General features: G+C 30.9%; 1 protein-coding gene across 1 annotated transcript; it reads left to right on the forward strand.

Moving 5' to 3' along the window:
- Nucleotides 1–3,453: 3,453 nt before the first annotated feature.
- On the forward strand, nucleotides 3,454–4,621 carry LOC119611747 (glutathione S-transferase 1-like). Its single transcript, XM_037967424.1, has 3 exons — nucleotides 3,454–3,476; nucleotides 3,713–3,827; nucleotides 3,926–4,621. The coding sequence occupies exons 2-3, from the start codon at nucleotides 3,733–3,735 to the stop codon at nucleotides 4,506–4,508; spliced, it is 678 nt and encodes a 225-aa protein (XP_037823352.1). The 5' UTR covers nucleotides 3,454–3,476; nucleotides 3,713–3,732; the 3' UTR covers nucleotides 4,509–4,621.
- The last annotated feature ends 12,130 nt before the right edge of the window (nucleotides 4,622–16,751 follow it).

Consider the following 16,751-nt stretch of genomic DNA (forward strand, 5'->3'; position numbering starts at 1 on the left):
AAATAATAATCAATCACAAAAATTTAGTAAGAAATTTATTTAATTATTTATATAAACTGTAAACAGACCAACAATTTCGTTTTTGGCAATTTTCAATTTCCTCAATTTGCAATTTTATCTGGGTATTTCAATAATGTTTCCCTGATTTTTCCGGTTTTAAGCTTAATTTCATTTAGTAATGATTACCTTAGAGAGATGACAACATATTGATTGGTTGATAAAATTACTGAATGAATGAAAAAATGAAGGAATGACTAACTGACTGTTAGACAGATGGAAAGATTGACAGAATTTAATATTATTTTTTCACAATTATGACTTAAATAGAATTTGTATCGTCGTTGCCTTTTTCATGAATGTAATGATGACACAAAATGTTAAAGATGCCGATGGTAATGATGATTGAAAAGACGATTAGGTTTCTGCTACATTTGTGGCAAAGTGTAATATTGTTCCACACACACACACACACTCTTTTTTTATTAAATTCTCAAATTGAGTAGAACAAATAAAATTAAGGCTTCAGCATTAAAGAAACAAAGTTAAACTAAATCAGGAAATTTGCCAAGGCAAGTAAGAATTTTGTAAAGTGTTTGTTTTATCAGGAATTCTAATTTAAATTCATATGGTCTTTTTATGCGGAATTTATCTATCAGCCAAACAATTGAATTTTAAATTTCGAAAATGTATACTGAAGTTGGTGCTTAAAAGGCGTTAAATGAATAAATAATGAAATTTTATTTATATTGCAGCATTTTAAGCGGAGCTGCTGGATTTGACAAGTTTAAGTTGTTTAGCGTTTTAAACGGAATTATATAGTTTAAATTCAAAAAGGTGAAGAATTTACTGTCTGCCTCCATAGGTTAACTAACTAACTAACTAACTAACTAACTAACTAACTAACTAACTAACTAACTAACTAACTAACTAACTAACTAACTAACTAACTAACTACTAAACTAACTAACTAACTAACTAACTAACTAACTAACTAACTAACTAACTAACTAACTAACTAACTAACTAACTAACTAACTAACTAACTAACTAACTAACTAACTAACTAACTAACTAACTAACTAACTAACTAACTAACTAACTAACTAACTAACTAACTAACTAACTAACTAACTAACTAACTAACTAACTAACTAACTAACTAACTAACTAACTAACTAACTAACTAACTAACTAACTAACTAACTAACTAACTAACTAACTAACTAACTAACTAACTAACTAACTAACTAACTAACTAACTAACTAACTAACTAACTAACTAACTAACTAACTAACTAACTAACTACTAACTAACTAACTAACTAACTAACTAACTAACTAACTAACTAACTAACTAACTAACTAACGAACGAACGAAACGAACGAACGAACGAACGAACGAACGAACGACGAAACGAACGAAACGAACGAACGAACGAACGAACGAACGAACGAACGAACGAACGAACGAACGAACGAACGAACGAACGAACGAACGAACGAACGAACGAACGAACGAACGAACGAACGAAACGAACGAACGAACGAACGAACGAACGAAACGAAACGAACGAACGAACGAACGAACGAACGAACGAACGAACGAACGAACGAACGAACGAACGAACGAACGAAACGAACGAACGAACGAACGAACGAACGAACGAACGAACGAACGAACGAACAAACGAACGAAAACGAACGAACGAACGAAACGAACGAACGAACGAACGAACGAACGAACGAACGAACGAAACGAACGAACGAACGAACGAACGAACGAACGAACGAACGAACGAACGAACGAACGAAACGAACGAACGAACGAACGAACGAACGAACGAACGAACGAACGAACGAACGAACTAAAGAACTAACTAACTAACACTAACTAACTAACAGAACTAACTAACTAATAACTAACTACTAAACTAACCTAACTAACTAACTAACTAACTAACTACCACTAACTAACTAACTAACTAACTAACTAACTAACTAACTAACTAACTAACACTAACTACTAACTAACTAACTAACTAACTAACTAACTAACTAACTAACTAACTAACTAACTACTAACTAACTAACTACTAACGAACTAACTAACTAACTAACTAACTAACTAACTAACTAACTAACTAACGAACTACTAACAACTAACTAACTAACTAACTAACTAACTAACTAACTAACTAACTTAACAAACTAACTAACTAACTAACTAACTAACTAACTAACTAACTAACTAACTAACTAACTAACTACTACTAACTAACTAACTAACTAACTAACTAACTAACTAAACTAACTACTAACTAACTAACTAACTAACTAACACTAACTAAACTAACTAACTAACGCTAGAGAACGCCCCGAATCGATCAAAACAGGTTATAGTGAAACATGACAAGGTCTACACTTCTTTCAAATAATTTTGAAGAGTTATTGCGTTTTTCAGCCAATAATCGCTTCAATCGAATCAGTTGCATTCGGAACAAATGTCGCCTAGTCTGGCTAAATTTCATAATAAATAGGATACTTTTGTTCCTAACATATACAATGCATCATTATCTTAGCGCCGTGGATATTTTTCTTTGAAGTCTATGCCGAAAAAGATCCTGGCGATATCTTTTGCTTCGAGTTCTCGTAATATATCCACTTTTCACCACAAATGGTAATGAAAGACTGTCGATATAAGCTCCAGTTAACTAAACTTGCAGCTTTTAACGCTTTGCTGGCACTAAAATCAACATTTTCGAAATAAAAAATACGTTGTCGCTTTTTGTCAACTAGGATATTCCCGCATTTAACTCCAAATTTAGAAAACATGATTCCTAATGGGATGAATAAACATAAACAAAATTGTTTTTCAATTACTCTAATTTTCACAAATTCTACTTCTAATGGAATCATATTTTTTACCATATTGATTACTTTTGTGATCATGCAAGACGAAATAAAAACATCTGGCAACAATGAATCTTTTATGATATTTACATTTATAGCATACTCTAGGGAGTGAGGAAATTGTACAAATATTACCAGATCTGTGGTAAAAACAAAATCTACCTTCTCTCAATAGACCTTTCAAAAACGTATTTTAGTCTATAACTTTTAATCCAAAAGAGATTACGAGCCATTAAGCATTGTCTCAACGACCCTTTAATAATTTGCTCTGGGACGACAAATGTCATACTCGGCCATAGATTGCCTTGATATATTACAAGATCCGCAATTTTAAACCCGCAATAATTTATAAATTTTTTTATTAAAGTTTAAACATTATAGGTATTGAATAAACTTGAAATATTCAGGGAGTTTGAATTGGCTAGCATGAAAATAAGACATCTGGCATCTCTATATAAAGCTGGTTGCCACCACAAACCTCTTGAAGTGATCCAATTCTCCCCACTATAGTAAAAACTCGCTCCCAAATTTTATAAACAGTTGTATATTTGCACTCCAGCTAAAAGGTAAGCATCAAGAGACCGGCAAAAAATATACGATCGATCATTTTTTGTATGTTAATAATACCTACATACATATCTATGTATATATTTTTTAGCAAAAATAATTAGCACATTTTATTTGACAAACGAGTAAATAAAATGACTAACAAATAAATTCCCCCCCAAAAAAACTGTCACTTAAGACATTGTCAAACTAAAAGTAAGAAAATCTAAGTTTATTTTTAAATTTCTCTTAAAGGTTTTTTTAATTCCTGCAAAAATGTCGAAACCAGTTTTATACTACACTCCCCGCAGTCCTCCCTGCCGTGCTGTTCTATTAACTGCTGCTGCTTTGGGAGTTGATTTGGACTTGAGGTAAGTCTTAAACAATAACATAAAATTAATTTATACAAATGTTTAAATTTTATACCAAATTTATGTTTATTTTAACTTATTTTTCTATAAATTTCTAGACCCATGAATTTGAAAGAAGGCGATCATTTGACACCTGAATTTCTTAAACTTAACCCCCTACACACTATTCCCGTGTTGGATGATAACGGTGTTGTTATCACCGATTCGCATGTCATTTGCTCATACTTGGCTGATAAGTATGCCGTCGATGAAACCCTCTATCCCAAAGATAAACTTCAACGCATGAAAGTTGATGCCCGTCTCTATTTCGATTGCGGTCATCTTTTCCCTCGTGCCCGTTTCATGGTAGAACCTGTCATTTACTTTGGTGCCGATCATATTGCCCAAGAAAAAGTTGTCTACATGCAAAAGGCCTATGATGGTCTAGAGAAATGTTTGACTTCTTCCAAATACCTGTGCGGTGAGGATCTTACCATTGCCGATTTATGCTGCATAGCTTCGGTCTCTACCGCCATGCTTTTTGCTCCCATCGAAGAGGAGAAATTCCCCAATGTTAAAGCCTGGGTTGATCGTCTAGCTGAATTGCCCTACTATAAGAAGAATAATCAGGAGGGAGCTGATGTTTTGTTCAAATTTGTACAAGAAAAGATGGAAGAGAATAAAAAAGCTAAAAGCGCTTAAACAAATTATCATAAAATCATAAAAACTATATTTATTGTACTGTGTGCAAAGTGTGTAAAGAAACAAATTTATTTGAAATAAATTTTTTTGTAGCAAAATGTTAAAATAGAAAACAAGTTTTATCTGTTTGAGTAGTTAATGGTCATTAGATTGTATCAGTAGTTAAAGAGTTGCCATAATGAAAATTTTATTTTAAAGTAATTTATTTAATTGTTGTTGTTTTGATCGTAAACAGCTCTACATATTTGTATTTGTTACTATCGTGCTTGTTTTTAGTTAGTGGGAAACTATTTTAGGAAATTTATGGCAAAACTATGGCAACATTTTTTAACCGGTCTCTTTAATACTCATTAAGTTAGATCATCTTTCTCTCTTGGCATAGTGCTGCCACAAGCAGTGTTGCCAATATTCTTCCAAGATTTCACATTAAACCATGTCAAAAAAACCGTCTTATTTAGGTTTTTGCCAAAGCCGCTAGAAAACGCCAAATTTAAACAACATCTGGAAATTTTGTAATTTTATAAACTAGACTGTAGACTACAGTATAGACTATAAACTAGACTAGACTATAGGCTTGACTATAGACTAGACTATAGACTCGACTATAAACTTGACTATAGACTAGACTATAGACTAGACTATACACTAGAATACAGACTAGACTATAGATTTGACTATAAACTAGACTATAAACTAGACTATAGACTTGACTATAGACTAGATTATAGACTAGAATATACTAGACTATAGACAATACTATAGACTAGACTAAACTAAACTAAAGACCAGACTATAGACTAGATTATAGACTAGACTATAGACTAGACTAGACTATAGACTAGACTGTAGACTAGACTATAGACTAGACTATAGACTAGACTAGACTAGACTAGACTAGACTATAGACTAGACTATAGACTAGACTATAGACTAGACTATAGACTAGACTATAGACTAGACTATAGACTAGACTATAGACTAGACTATAGACTAGACTATATACTAGACTATAGACTAGACTATAGATTAGACTATAGACTAGACTATAGACTAGACTATAGACTAGACTATAGACTAGACTATAGACTAGACTATAGACTAGACTATAGACTAGACTATAGACTAGACTATAGACTAGACTATAGACTAGACTATAGACTAGACTATAGACTAGACTATAGACTAGACTATAGACTAGACTATAGACTAGACTATAGACTAGACTATAGACTAGACTATAGACTAGACTATAGACTAGACTATAGACTAGACTATAGACTAGACTATAGACTAGACTATAGACTAGACTATAGACTAGACTATAGACTAGACTATAGACTAGACTATAGACTAGACTATAGACTAGACTATAGACTAGACTATAGACTAGACTATAGACTAGACTATAGACTAGACTATAGACTAGACTATAGACTAGACTATAGATAGACTATAGACTAGACTATAGACTAGACTATAGACTAGACTATAGACTAGACTATAGACTAGACTATAGACTAGACTATAGACTAGACTATAGACAGACTATAGACTAGACTATAGACTAGACTATAGACTAGACTATAGACTAGACTATAGACTAGACTATAGACTAGACTATAGACTAGACTATAGACTAGACTATAGACTAGACTATAGACTAGACTATAGACTAGCCTATAGACTAGACTATAGACTAGACTATAGACTAGACTATAGACTAGACTATAGACTAGACTATAGACTAGACTATAGGACTAGACTATAGACTAGACTATAGACTAGACTATAGAACTAACTATAGCCTAGACTATAGACTAGACTATAGACTAGACTATAGACTAGACTATAGACTAGACTATAGACTAGACTATAGACTAGACTATAGGACTAGACTATAGACTAGACTATAGACTAGACTATAGACTAGACTATAGACTAGACTATAGACTAGACTATAGACTAGACTATAGACTAGACTATAGACTAGACTATAGACTAGACTATAGACTAGACTATAGACAGACTATAGACTAGACTATAGACTAGACTATAGACTAGACTATAGACTAGACTATAGACTAGACTATAGACTAGACTATAGACTAGACTATAGACTAGACTATAGACTAGACTATAGACTAGACTATAGACTAGACTATAGACTAGACTATAGACTAGACTATAGACTAGACTATAGACTAGACTATAGACTAGACTATAGACTAGACTATAGACTAGACTATAGACTAGACTATAGACTAGACTATAGACTAGACTAGACTATAGATTAGACTATAGACTAGACTATAGACTAGACTATAGACTAGACTATAGACTAGACTATAGACTCGACTATAGACTAGACTGTAGACTCGACTATAGACTAGACTAGAGACTAGGCTATAGACTAGACCATAGACTGGACTATAGACGGACTATAGACTAGACTAAAAACTAGACTATAGACTAGGCTATAAACTATAAACAAGGCTATAGACTAGACTATACTATAGACTTGATTATAGAACTTGATTATAAACTAGACTATAGACTAAACTATAGACTGTTTAAAAACTAAGAACTTTATCATCATTATATAGACTAGACTCTAGACTAGACTGTGGACTAGACTAAAAACTGTATTATAGACTATAAAGTAGACTATAAACAAAACTATAGACTATACTATAGACTAGGCGATGAACTAGACTATAAACTATACTATAGACTCTATAAAAGTCAAGAACTTTAACACCATTAAGTTCCCACACTGACTTATACTCCTTTTGATATTTTTCAGACCTGCTCCTGAAAATAAAAATTGTCTTTGTTATATCTAATATTATTCCATCGAATTTAAAATTAACTGGTGATAAGTTTTAACATAATCGAATAATGAAAATTCCATTAATTATCACAAAATTTTTTACGTTTAACACCTTTTTCGTTGGCGTTAAATCCCACTTAAGGTACCTCTGACAGCTACAGGACGTCACCTACTAGATCATATGAACTAATTTAAATCTTAATTAACTTAATTAATCATAAACTAGGTTGTAGTTAGCTTCCAAAGCTTATTTTACTTCCTAATCATTTCTCTTTTCACTTTTGTATCAGTTTTAATTAATTTTGTTACAAGTCACTTTATGACAAAGACAATGACAACGATGGTGACAAAATAAATCCCTAAAGTTTCTAATGATTTAAACTTAATCTATTACATATTTTTATGTGTAATTGAGCCAAACAGTAGCAAGCAAGCGTTTTAATAAATAATATGTGTCCCAAATATTAGGAAGAATAAAGAAAATATGAAAATAAAAAACTTTTATCATTACTGTTACATGTACAAGTAATAATCCTGTTTTCTTATTTTTGTTATACTCTGACATTTTTAATCATGTCAAAAGTCTCATGGTACTTTTATCATCTATAAGTACGAGAAGAAAACAAATGAAAAACTGCAGAATATGTACAAAATTTTGTGAAAGTCAAAGGAAAAAGTTTAACAAAGTTAAGGACAAAGTTTGGGCACAAACGAAATTTAATTAATTCAACGTTTTTGTTGAGTTTTTATTTTGAAATCGAACTAGTCAGACAAATTTCTACAGTAGGTCTAGAAGGAAATAAATTAAAACTTTTAGAAATAATTTGGTGGAAGACCTTGTTAATCAGATTTTTTTTATTTTAAATATTTGAAAATTTACTCCCGACCTTTGGTGACAAAATTGTTTTGATAAAAGCAAGTAGAAAAGTATTGTCTGACATGTCCAAGACAATATTTCACCTAGCCCCCATATAACTGAACCCCCCGAATAGTGCTTTTAAGATCATAATTATGTTTAATATACTCGTATCTCGGCAAAAAGCAGCACAATCAAGTTCTATACTAACCTTGATGACCCTGATGAATTTTGTGTTGATAGGGCCTCCTTTGACCCTAGCACCTTTACAAATACCCCTTCAAAATATGAGTTAAATATTTCCTATTTCAGAAAATTAGTTTTTAAACAAAAAATGGCTTAGGTACATATATCTGAGGCAAGGTTCAATTCAACTTAAATGTTATATTATGAAAACTAAACCATATTTTATACCTACAACTGGTGTATATGGTCGGTCTCGCCCGACTATAAGTCAATTTTAGACGTTGAAGATAATTTTTAAAGGGACCTAGAGTCAAATAAGGGCCGATCATTACAAAAATCCAATTAGTTAGTTACTTAGTTAGTTAGTTAATTAGTTAGTTAGTTAGTTAGTTAGTTAGTAGTTAGTTAGTTAGTTAGTTAGTTAGTTAGTTAGTAGTTAGTTAGTTAGTTAGTGTTAGTTAGTTAGTTAGTTAGTTAGTTTAGTAGTTAGTAGTGTAGTTAGTTAGTTAGTTAGTTAGTTAGTTAGTTAGTTAGTTAGTTAGTTAGTTAGTTAGTTAGTTAGTAGTTAGTTAGTTAGTTAGTTAGTTAGTTAGTTAGTTAGTTAGTTAGTTAGTTAGTTAGTTAGTTAGTTAGTTAGTTAGTTAGTTAGTTAGTTAGTTAGTTAGTTAGTTAGTAGTTAGTTAGTTAGTTAGTTAGTTAGTTAGTTAGTTAGTTAGTTAGTTAGTTAGTTAGTTAGTTAGTTAGTTAGTTAGTTAGTTAGTTAGTTAGTTAGTTAGTTAGTTAGTAGTAGTTAGTTAGTTAGTTAGTTAGTTAGTTAGTAGTTAGTTAGTTAGTTAGTTAGTTAGTTAGTTAGTAGTAGTTAGTTAGTTAGTAGTTAGTTAGTTAGTTAGTTAGTTAGTTAGTTAGTTAGTTAGTTAGTAGTTAGTTAGTAGTTAGTTAGTTAGTTAGTAGTTAGTTAGTTAGTTAGTTAGTTAGTAGTTAGTTAGTTAGTTAGTTAGTTAGTTAGTTAGTTAGTTAGTTAGTTAGTAGTTAGTTAGTTAGTTAGTTAGTTAGTTAGTTAGTTAGTTAGTTAGTTAGTTAGTTAGTTAGTTAGTTAGTTAGTAGTAGTTAGTTAGTTAGTTAGTTAGTTAGTTAGTTAGTTAGTTAGTTAGTTAGTTAGTTAGTTAGTTAGTTAGTTAGTTAGTTAGTTAGTTAGTTAGTTAGTTAGTTAGTTAGTTAGTTAGTTAGTTAGTTAGTTAGTAGTTAGTTAGTTAGTAGTTAGTTAGTTAGTTAGTTAGTTAGTTAGTTAGTAGTTAGTTAGTAGTTAGTTAGTTAGTTAGTTAGTTAGTTAGTTAGTTAGTTAGTTAGTTAGTTAGTTAGTTAGTTAGTTAGTTAGTTAGTTAGTTAGTTAGTTAGTTAGTTAGTTAGTTAGTTAGTTAGTTAGTTAGTTAGTTAGTTAGTTAGTTAGTTAGTTAGTTAGTTAGTTAGTTAGTTAGTTAGTTAGTTAGTTAGTTAGTTAGTTAGTTAGTTAGTTAGTTAGTTAGTTAGTTAGTTAGTTAGTTAGTTAGTTAGTAGTTAGTTAGTTAGTTAGTTAGTTAGTTAGTTAGTTAGTTAGTTAGTTAGTTAGTTAGTAGTTAGTTAGTTAGTTAGTTAGTTAGTTAGTAGTTAGTTAGTTAGTTAGTTAGTTAGTTAGTTAGTTAGTAGTTAGTTAGTTAGTTAGTTAGTTAGTTAGTTAGTTAGTTAGTTAGTTAGTTAGTTAGTTAGTTAGTTAGTTAGTTAGTTAGTTAGTTAGTTAGTAGTTAGTTAGTTAGTTAGTTAGTTAGTTAGTTAGTTAGTAGTTAGTTAGTTAGTTAGTTAGTTAGTTAGTTAGTTAGTTAGTTAGTTAGTTAGTTAGTTAGTTAGTTAGTTAGTTAGTTAGTTAGTTAGTAGTTAGTTAGTTAGTTAGTTAGTTAGTTAGTTAGTTAGTTAGTTAGTAGTAGTTAGTTAGTTAGTTAGTTAGTTAGTTAGTTAGTTAGTTAGTAGTTAGTTAGTTAGTTAGTTAGTTAGTTAGTTAGTTAGTTAGTTAGTTAGTTAGTTAGTTAGTTAGTTAGTTAGTTAGTTAGTTAGTTAGTTAGTTAGTTAGTTAGTTAGTTAGTTAGTTAGTTAGTTAGTTAGTTAGTTAGTTAGTTAGTAGTTAGTTAGTTAGTTAGTAGTTAGTTAGTTAGTTAGTTAGTTAGTTAGTTAGTTAGTTAGTTAGTTAGTTAGTTAGTTAGTTAGTTAGTTAGTTAGTTAGTTAGTTAGTTAGTTAGTTAGTTAGTTAGTTAGTTAGTTAGTTAGTTAGTTAGTTAGTTAGTTAGTTAGTTAGTAGTTAGTTAGTTAGTTAGTAGTTAGTTAGTTAGTTAGTTAGTTAGTTAGTTAGTTAGTTAGTAGTTAGTTAGTTAGTTAGTTAGTTAGTTAGTTAGTAGTTAGTTAGTTAGTTAGTTAGTTAGTAGTTAGTTAGTTAGTTAGTTAGTTAGTTAGTTAGTTAGTTAGTTAGTTAGTTAGTTAGTTAGTAGTTAGTTAGTAGTTAGTTAGTTAGTTAGTTAGTTAGTTAGTTAGTTAGTAGTAGTTAGTTAGTTAGTTAGTTAGTTAGTTAGTTAGTTAGTTAGTTAGTTAGTTAGTTAGTTAGTTAGTTAGTTAGTTAGTTAGTTAGTTAGTTAGTTAGTAGTTAGTTAGTTAGTTAGTTAGTTAGTTAGTTAGTTAGTTAGTTAGTTAGTTAGTTAGTTAGTTAGTTAGTTAGTTAGTTAGTTAGTTAGTTAGTTAGTTAGTTAGTTAGTTAGTTAGTTAGTTAGTTAGTTAGTTAGTAGTTAGTTAGTTAGTTAGTTAGTTAGTTAGTTAGTTAGTTAGTTAGTTAGTTAGTTAGTAGTTAGTTAGTTAGTTAGTTAGTTAGTTAGTTAGTTAGTTAGTTAGTTAGTTAGTTAGTTAGTTAGTTAGTAGTTAGTTAGTTATGTTAGTTAGTTAGTTAGTTAGTTAGTTAGTTAGTTAGTTAGTTAGTGTTAGTTAGTTAGTTAGTTAGTATAGTTAGTTAGTTAGTTAGTTAGTTAGTTAGTTAGTAGTTAGTTAGTTAGTTAGTTAGTTAGTTAGTTAGTTAGTAGTAGTTAGTTAGTTAGTTAGTTAGTTAGTTAGTTAGTTAGTTAGTAGTAGTTAGTTAGTTAGTTAGTTAGTTAGTTAGTTAGTTAGTTAGGTTAGTTAGTTAGTCAGTCAGTTAAGCCGATTTTTTAAGCCGATTTTTACTTTAATTTCGATTCACACTTAATTTCGATTTCATATGTACGTGTCACAAGTTTGTATATAATTTGATAATATGGACCCTCCCACCCCTTTTCGCAGATGCACAACACCCACCTAATTTTCAAGTGATTTAACAATTTCACCATCATAACTTCGCCATTTTGTCATCAACATTATGATGATGATGGCGCAAAGAAACTTGAAGAAAATTGCGATAAAAATCATATTCATTTCAATTTCATGGCAATAAATCAATTGCGTAAATAAACGAACATGAAAACAGATAAAGATGCATAAATGAGTAAAAAAGTTTTCACCGAAATGATGGAAAAATCTGCGACTACCAAACGCAACACACAATGAAGAAAGAAGATAATTCAACTCAATGTTATTCGATTAGCACGGCAGACAAATAAATGTTCTTTTGTTTACCTGACTGATTCTGTGATTAAACGCTTTCAATGAATAACTACTTTGGACGAACTAAGAAAAAAAAAACACATAGATAATCACAGGTAAAAAGAAGGTGGGCATAATATTCTATGATAAATCTTATACTTTTAACATAGAGAAAGATTAAGTATTGGTGATTTAGAAAGAAAATATTGAAAGGTTATTTACTTACTATTGTAGTTACTTAGTCGAAGGTTATAATAAATAATTCATAATACGTTGATATGATTTTTAAGGATTTTCTAGTTTTACTTTCTTTAGAATTACTCCTCTAACAGTACTTCCTGCCACCTATACAGAGTAAATTTGGCTTTAAAAATCAAAATATTTCTTTTCTAATACGCATGTTTATTTACACCTTATTGAAAGAAATACTTTAATTAACATTAAAACTTATAGTCAAACTTAAAATTAATACATATATGTATTTGTTTATAACAATATCTATACAGATTTTAATAAATATATATACACTTATTATTAATCAAATTCACTACCGAAATCATCTTGTTCGGAATTAGCGTGAATAAACATAATTTGATCAACTTTAATTTCATTTTGAGACAAATCATATGTATTCTCACATAATAAACTACTAGCGGCTGAAAAAATTCTCTGCACCGAGCAACTACTGGCCGGTGTTGCTAAAATTGAACAACTTAATTTATAGAGAAGAGGTAAATTAGCCTTTTGCTGTTCCCACCAAACGAAAACATCAAATTCCGGACTGTTTGCCACACGCATATATTTATAAAATTGTAACTCTTGTATTATGAGTTCATGAGGATCACGCGATGTTTCTGGTTCCACAAAATCAGAAAAGAATTTTTTACGTTTATGGGCAGGTGAATAACTGGTATCCGGTTCTTGCTTAATAGTCGGTGGCAGGTCGATTTTCAACGTTTCCATTAAGCGTATGCATTCGTTCTCTATATATTTCTTTTCTTCAGTACTAAACTGTAGTAGTTTATTTGTGGGTGGATAAAGGAATAGAGCTATTTTATGCAAATCTGTTAGCTGATCCTTAACCAATTGATCCAAGTAATAACGCAGCTTTTGCTTTAGTTTCTCTATAAAATCAAAATCTTTAAATTCATTATCATTTGTATCGCATGATTTTTTCAATTCATGCAAATACACCATAACCAAATGTAATGTAGCAACATTATCCTCTTCCAAAGCCTCGATGGCCTCATCAAAGGGCTGCAGAGTTTTGCTTATAGCTATTATATAGTTTAGATTGATCTCATTAAGACGTTGTTGTTCATTTTGTTCTTCGATAAATTCCGATATTTCATGCCAATTATTTTCTAATGAATAAACATATTATATAGTGAATTCCAACGATTCGGACTGAAACTGTGTAGTAGTCTATTAAAATTGTTATTGTGCGGAGAATTTTTCAAAAAGTTTACTAATTTTTCACAACTTTGCACAATGTCCATCACTTCGGTAACTTCTTCTATAGAGTTTTGCAAGGCTTTATTGAGTAAATGTGTTATACAGGATATGTGATTATAATTCGTGAAAGCGTCCTTTAAATTATCTTCACCATTCGTGACTAATATTGTTTTATTAGAAAGCGAGCAGTTAAAATCGGCAAGAATTGTTTCTACAGTCTCGGAGATATTTTGACCTGAAAATATAAAGTTGATTATTTAACAGAATAGTCCATAAACTAGACAACAGACTAGTCCACACACAAGTCAATAGCCTATGAAATTGTCTAATGAATAGACTACTCAAGAGGCTAGTTCATAGTCCAGACAACAGACGAATTAGTCTGTCAACAGATTAGCCCATATACAAGTTAATATAGATTTGTCAATAGGATAGTCCACAGACTAGACAATCAACAAGTCCACAGACGACCTAATACCTAGACAAGTCCACAGACCGCGATCCACCAGAGTGGATCGCAAACTAGTCCACAGAACAGTTGGTAGACCAGTCAACAGGCTAGTCAATAGACTACTCACTAGGCTAGTTTTAACTAAAAACTTGTAGTTTTCTCACCTTCCATAGATCTTAAACCCAACAAACGAAATGTTAGAGATTCATTTTTTAGAAAATGCATAGTTAATGCTATGTAGGTTTTCTTGGAAAACACCTCCGTCCAACTGTCGATCGCTAAACCAAAACCATTCTCTTTAACCAAAGTTATTTCATCTTTTACTCTACTTAAACATTCTTCATAGAGTTCAGTCACATTGCTGGCTATATTTGTTGTGCTCGGTAGAAACCTCTCCACATTTATGTTAGTACCGAATTTGGCACCAATAGCTATAAACTCCTGAAATACTGCTTTCAAACCATCATCCTGTATTAAGCCATAACTTCGGCAGTAACGTATTAACCATTTTGTTAATAACTTTTTCAGATTATAGCTGGAATTTTCGACTTCCTCAATGTCAAATGAGCTCTGTGGTGATATTTCAAGTTTTGGCGTTTCAATTTGTATGATTGAAACGCCATTTGGGGTGTAGGCATTCTTGTAGCAACCATGTCTTACTAAATTTGTCGTTGAGCTTCGTTGAAAACTGTAAATCTTTTTACACATGCGACAATAGACGTAACCTATAACTGGTTCACCATTTAGATCCTCTATTTTGGCAAAAACATTCCAACATTTGCTGCGGCTATTATTAGCGCTTAAAACAAGTTCACCCTTTGCAATTTTTCTAGAAAGTTGTTCGGCATAATTGTATTTCGTGGATGCCATAATGATGAAATTTTTCTTTGACTATAGACAAGTATTTTTACGGGTACTTTTTCTTAACCCTTTTGAGATGTTCCAAACTTTTTTTTTTTGCTTATTACTATAAGTATCAACTAAATAAAATGGAATTTGGATCACAATATTAAATAATTTACAAAAAGATTTGTTTCTCCTTAAACACTTATTTAAAATAATCTTTTGTGCACAAACAATAGCAAATGTCTGACTACTGCCACCCGAACGATGAATGACTCTACACTACAGTATTCGTATCAAGGCTGGGTACAGTATATACTGCAGTATAATGTATTTTAAAAATAGCTGAGTGTTTTGAGAGATGAGAGCATTTTTACATTAGGAGGGTCCCCTTGAAGAAGTTAAATAATAAACAAGTATATGGAATAACTAAACATTATTTCCTAATAATCTACAAAAATTTTGCTCTAAAACCTGGATCGGTTCATAATTGACCATGTCATATGTTTACTTTCGAAAATCAATTAAACAAATTATTAATGAATAACCAAATCGGGACAAAATTTAACAGGAATATGTTTTCTTATATATAAAAATTATTTAGCTACATTTTTTCTGAATCGATCAATAAATGGTCATAGCTCCCTGGGATCATGGATCTTTAAACTTACGAAAATTATTCAATCGTAAATAACTCAGAATATTCTACTCGAATATTGCTTGTAATCGGATCGACCTATAATTCGTTAAGCTCGCACCTAAAGCACTAGACTATAGACTAAACTATAGACAATATATATAGATGAGAATAGATTGATATAGGACAATAGTGTAGTCCATAGTCTAGTCTATAGTCTAGTCTATAGTTTAGTCTTAGTCTAGTCTATAGTATAGTCAGTAGTCTAGTCTATAGTATAGTCTCTAGTCTAGTCTATAATCTAGTCTATAGTCTATTATATAGTTTGGATATAGTCTAGTATATAGTTTGGATATAGTCTAGTTGTCTATAGACTAGTCTATAGTCTAGTCTATAGTCTAGTCTATAGTCTAGTCTATAGTCTAGTCTATAGTCTAGTCTATAGTCTAGTCTATAGTCTAGTCTATAGTCTAGTCTATAGTCTAGTCTATAGTCTAGTCTATAGTCTAGTCTATAGTCTAGTCTATAGTCTAGTCTATAGTCTAGTCTATAGTCTAGTCTATAGTCTAGTCTATAGTCTAGTCTATAGTCTAGTCTATAGTCTAGTCTATAGTCTAGTCTATAGTCTAGTCTATAGTCTAGTCTATAGTCTAGTCTATAGTCTAGTCTATAGTCTAGTATATAGTCTAGTATAGTCTAGTAGTCTAGTAGTCTATAGTCTAGTCTATAGTCTAGTCTATAGTCTAGTCTATAGTCTAGTCTAGTCTATAGTCTAGTCTATAGTCTAGTCTAGTCTATAGTCTAGTCTATAGTCTAGTCTATAGTCTAGTCTATAGTCTAGTCTATAGTCTAGTCTATAGTCTTATCTAAAGTCTAGTTTATAGTCCAGTCTATAGTCTAGTCTATAGTCTAGTCTATAGTCTAGTCTATAGTCTAATCTAAAGTCTAGTTTATAGTCCAGTCTATAGTATAGTCTAAGTCTAGTAGTCTATAGTCTAGTCTATAGTCTAGTCTATAGTCTAGTCTATAGTCTAGTCTATAGTCTAGTCTATAGTCTAGTCTATAGTCTAGTCTATAGTCTAGTCTATAGTCTAGTCTATAGTCTATAGTCTAGTCTATAGTCTAGTCTATAGTCTAGTCTATAGTCTAGTCTATAGTCTATATAGTCTAGTCTATAGTCTAGTCTATAGTCTAGTCTATAGTCTAGTCTATAGTCTAGTCTATAGTCTAGTCTATAGTCTAGTCTATAGTCTAGTCTATAGTCTAGTCTATAGTCTAGTCTATAGTCTAGTCTATAGTCTAGTCTATAGTCTAGTCCTATAGTCTAGTCTATAGTCTAGTCTATAGTCTGTCTATAG

Source organism: Lucilia sericata, unplaced genomic scaffold (assembly GCF_015586225.1).
Source record: "Lucilia sericata isolate MDLA Ls3-8-SP2 unplaced genomic scaffold, ASM1558622v1 Contig001524F_arrow, whole genome shotgun sequence".
NCBI classification, from domain to species: Eukaryota; Metazoa; Arthropoda; class Insecta; order Diptera; family Calliphoridae; genus Lucilia; species Lucilia sericata.

Coding starts and splice junctions, on each gene's coding strand:
- LOC119611747 (XM_037967424.1), top strand. CDS start 3,733: ATGTCGAAACCAGTTTTATACTACACTCCCCGCAGTCCTCCCTGCCGT. Junction 3,828..3,925: donor GGAGTTGATTTGGACTTGAG/GTAAGTCTTAAA, acceptor ATAAATTTCTAG/ACCCATGAATTTGAAAGAAG.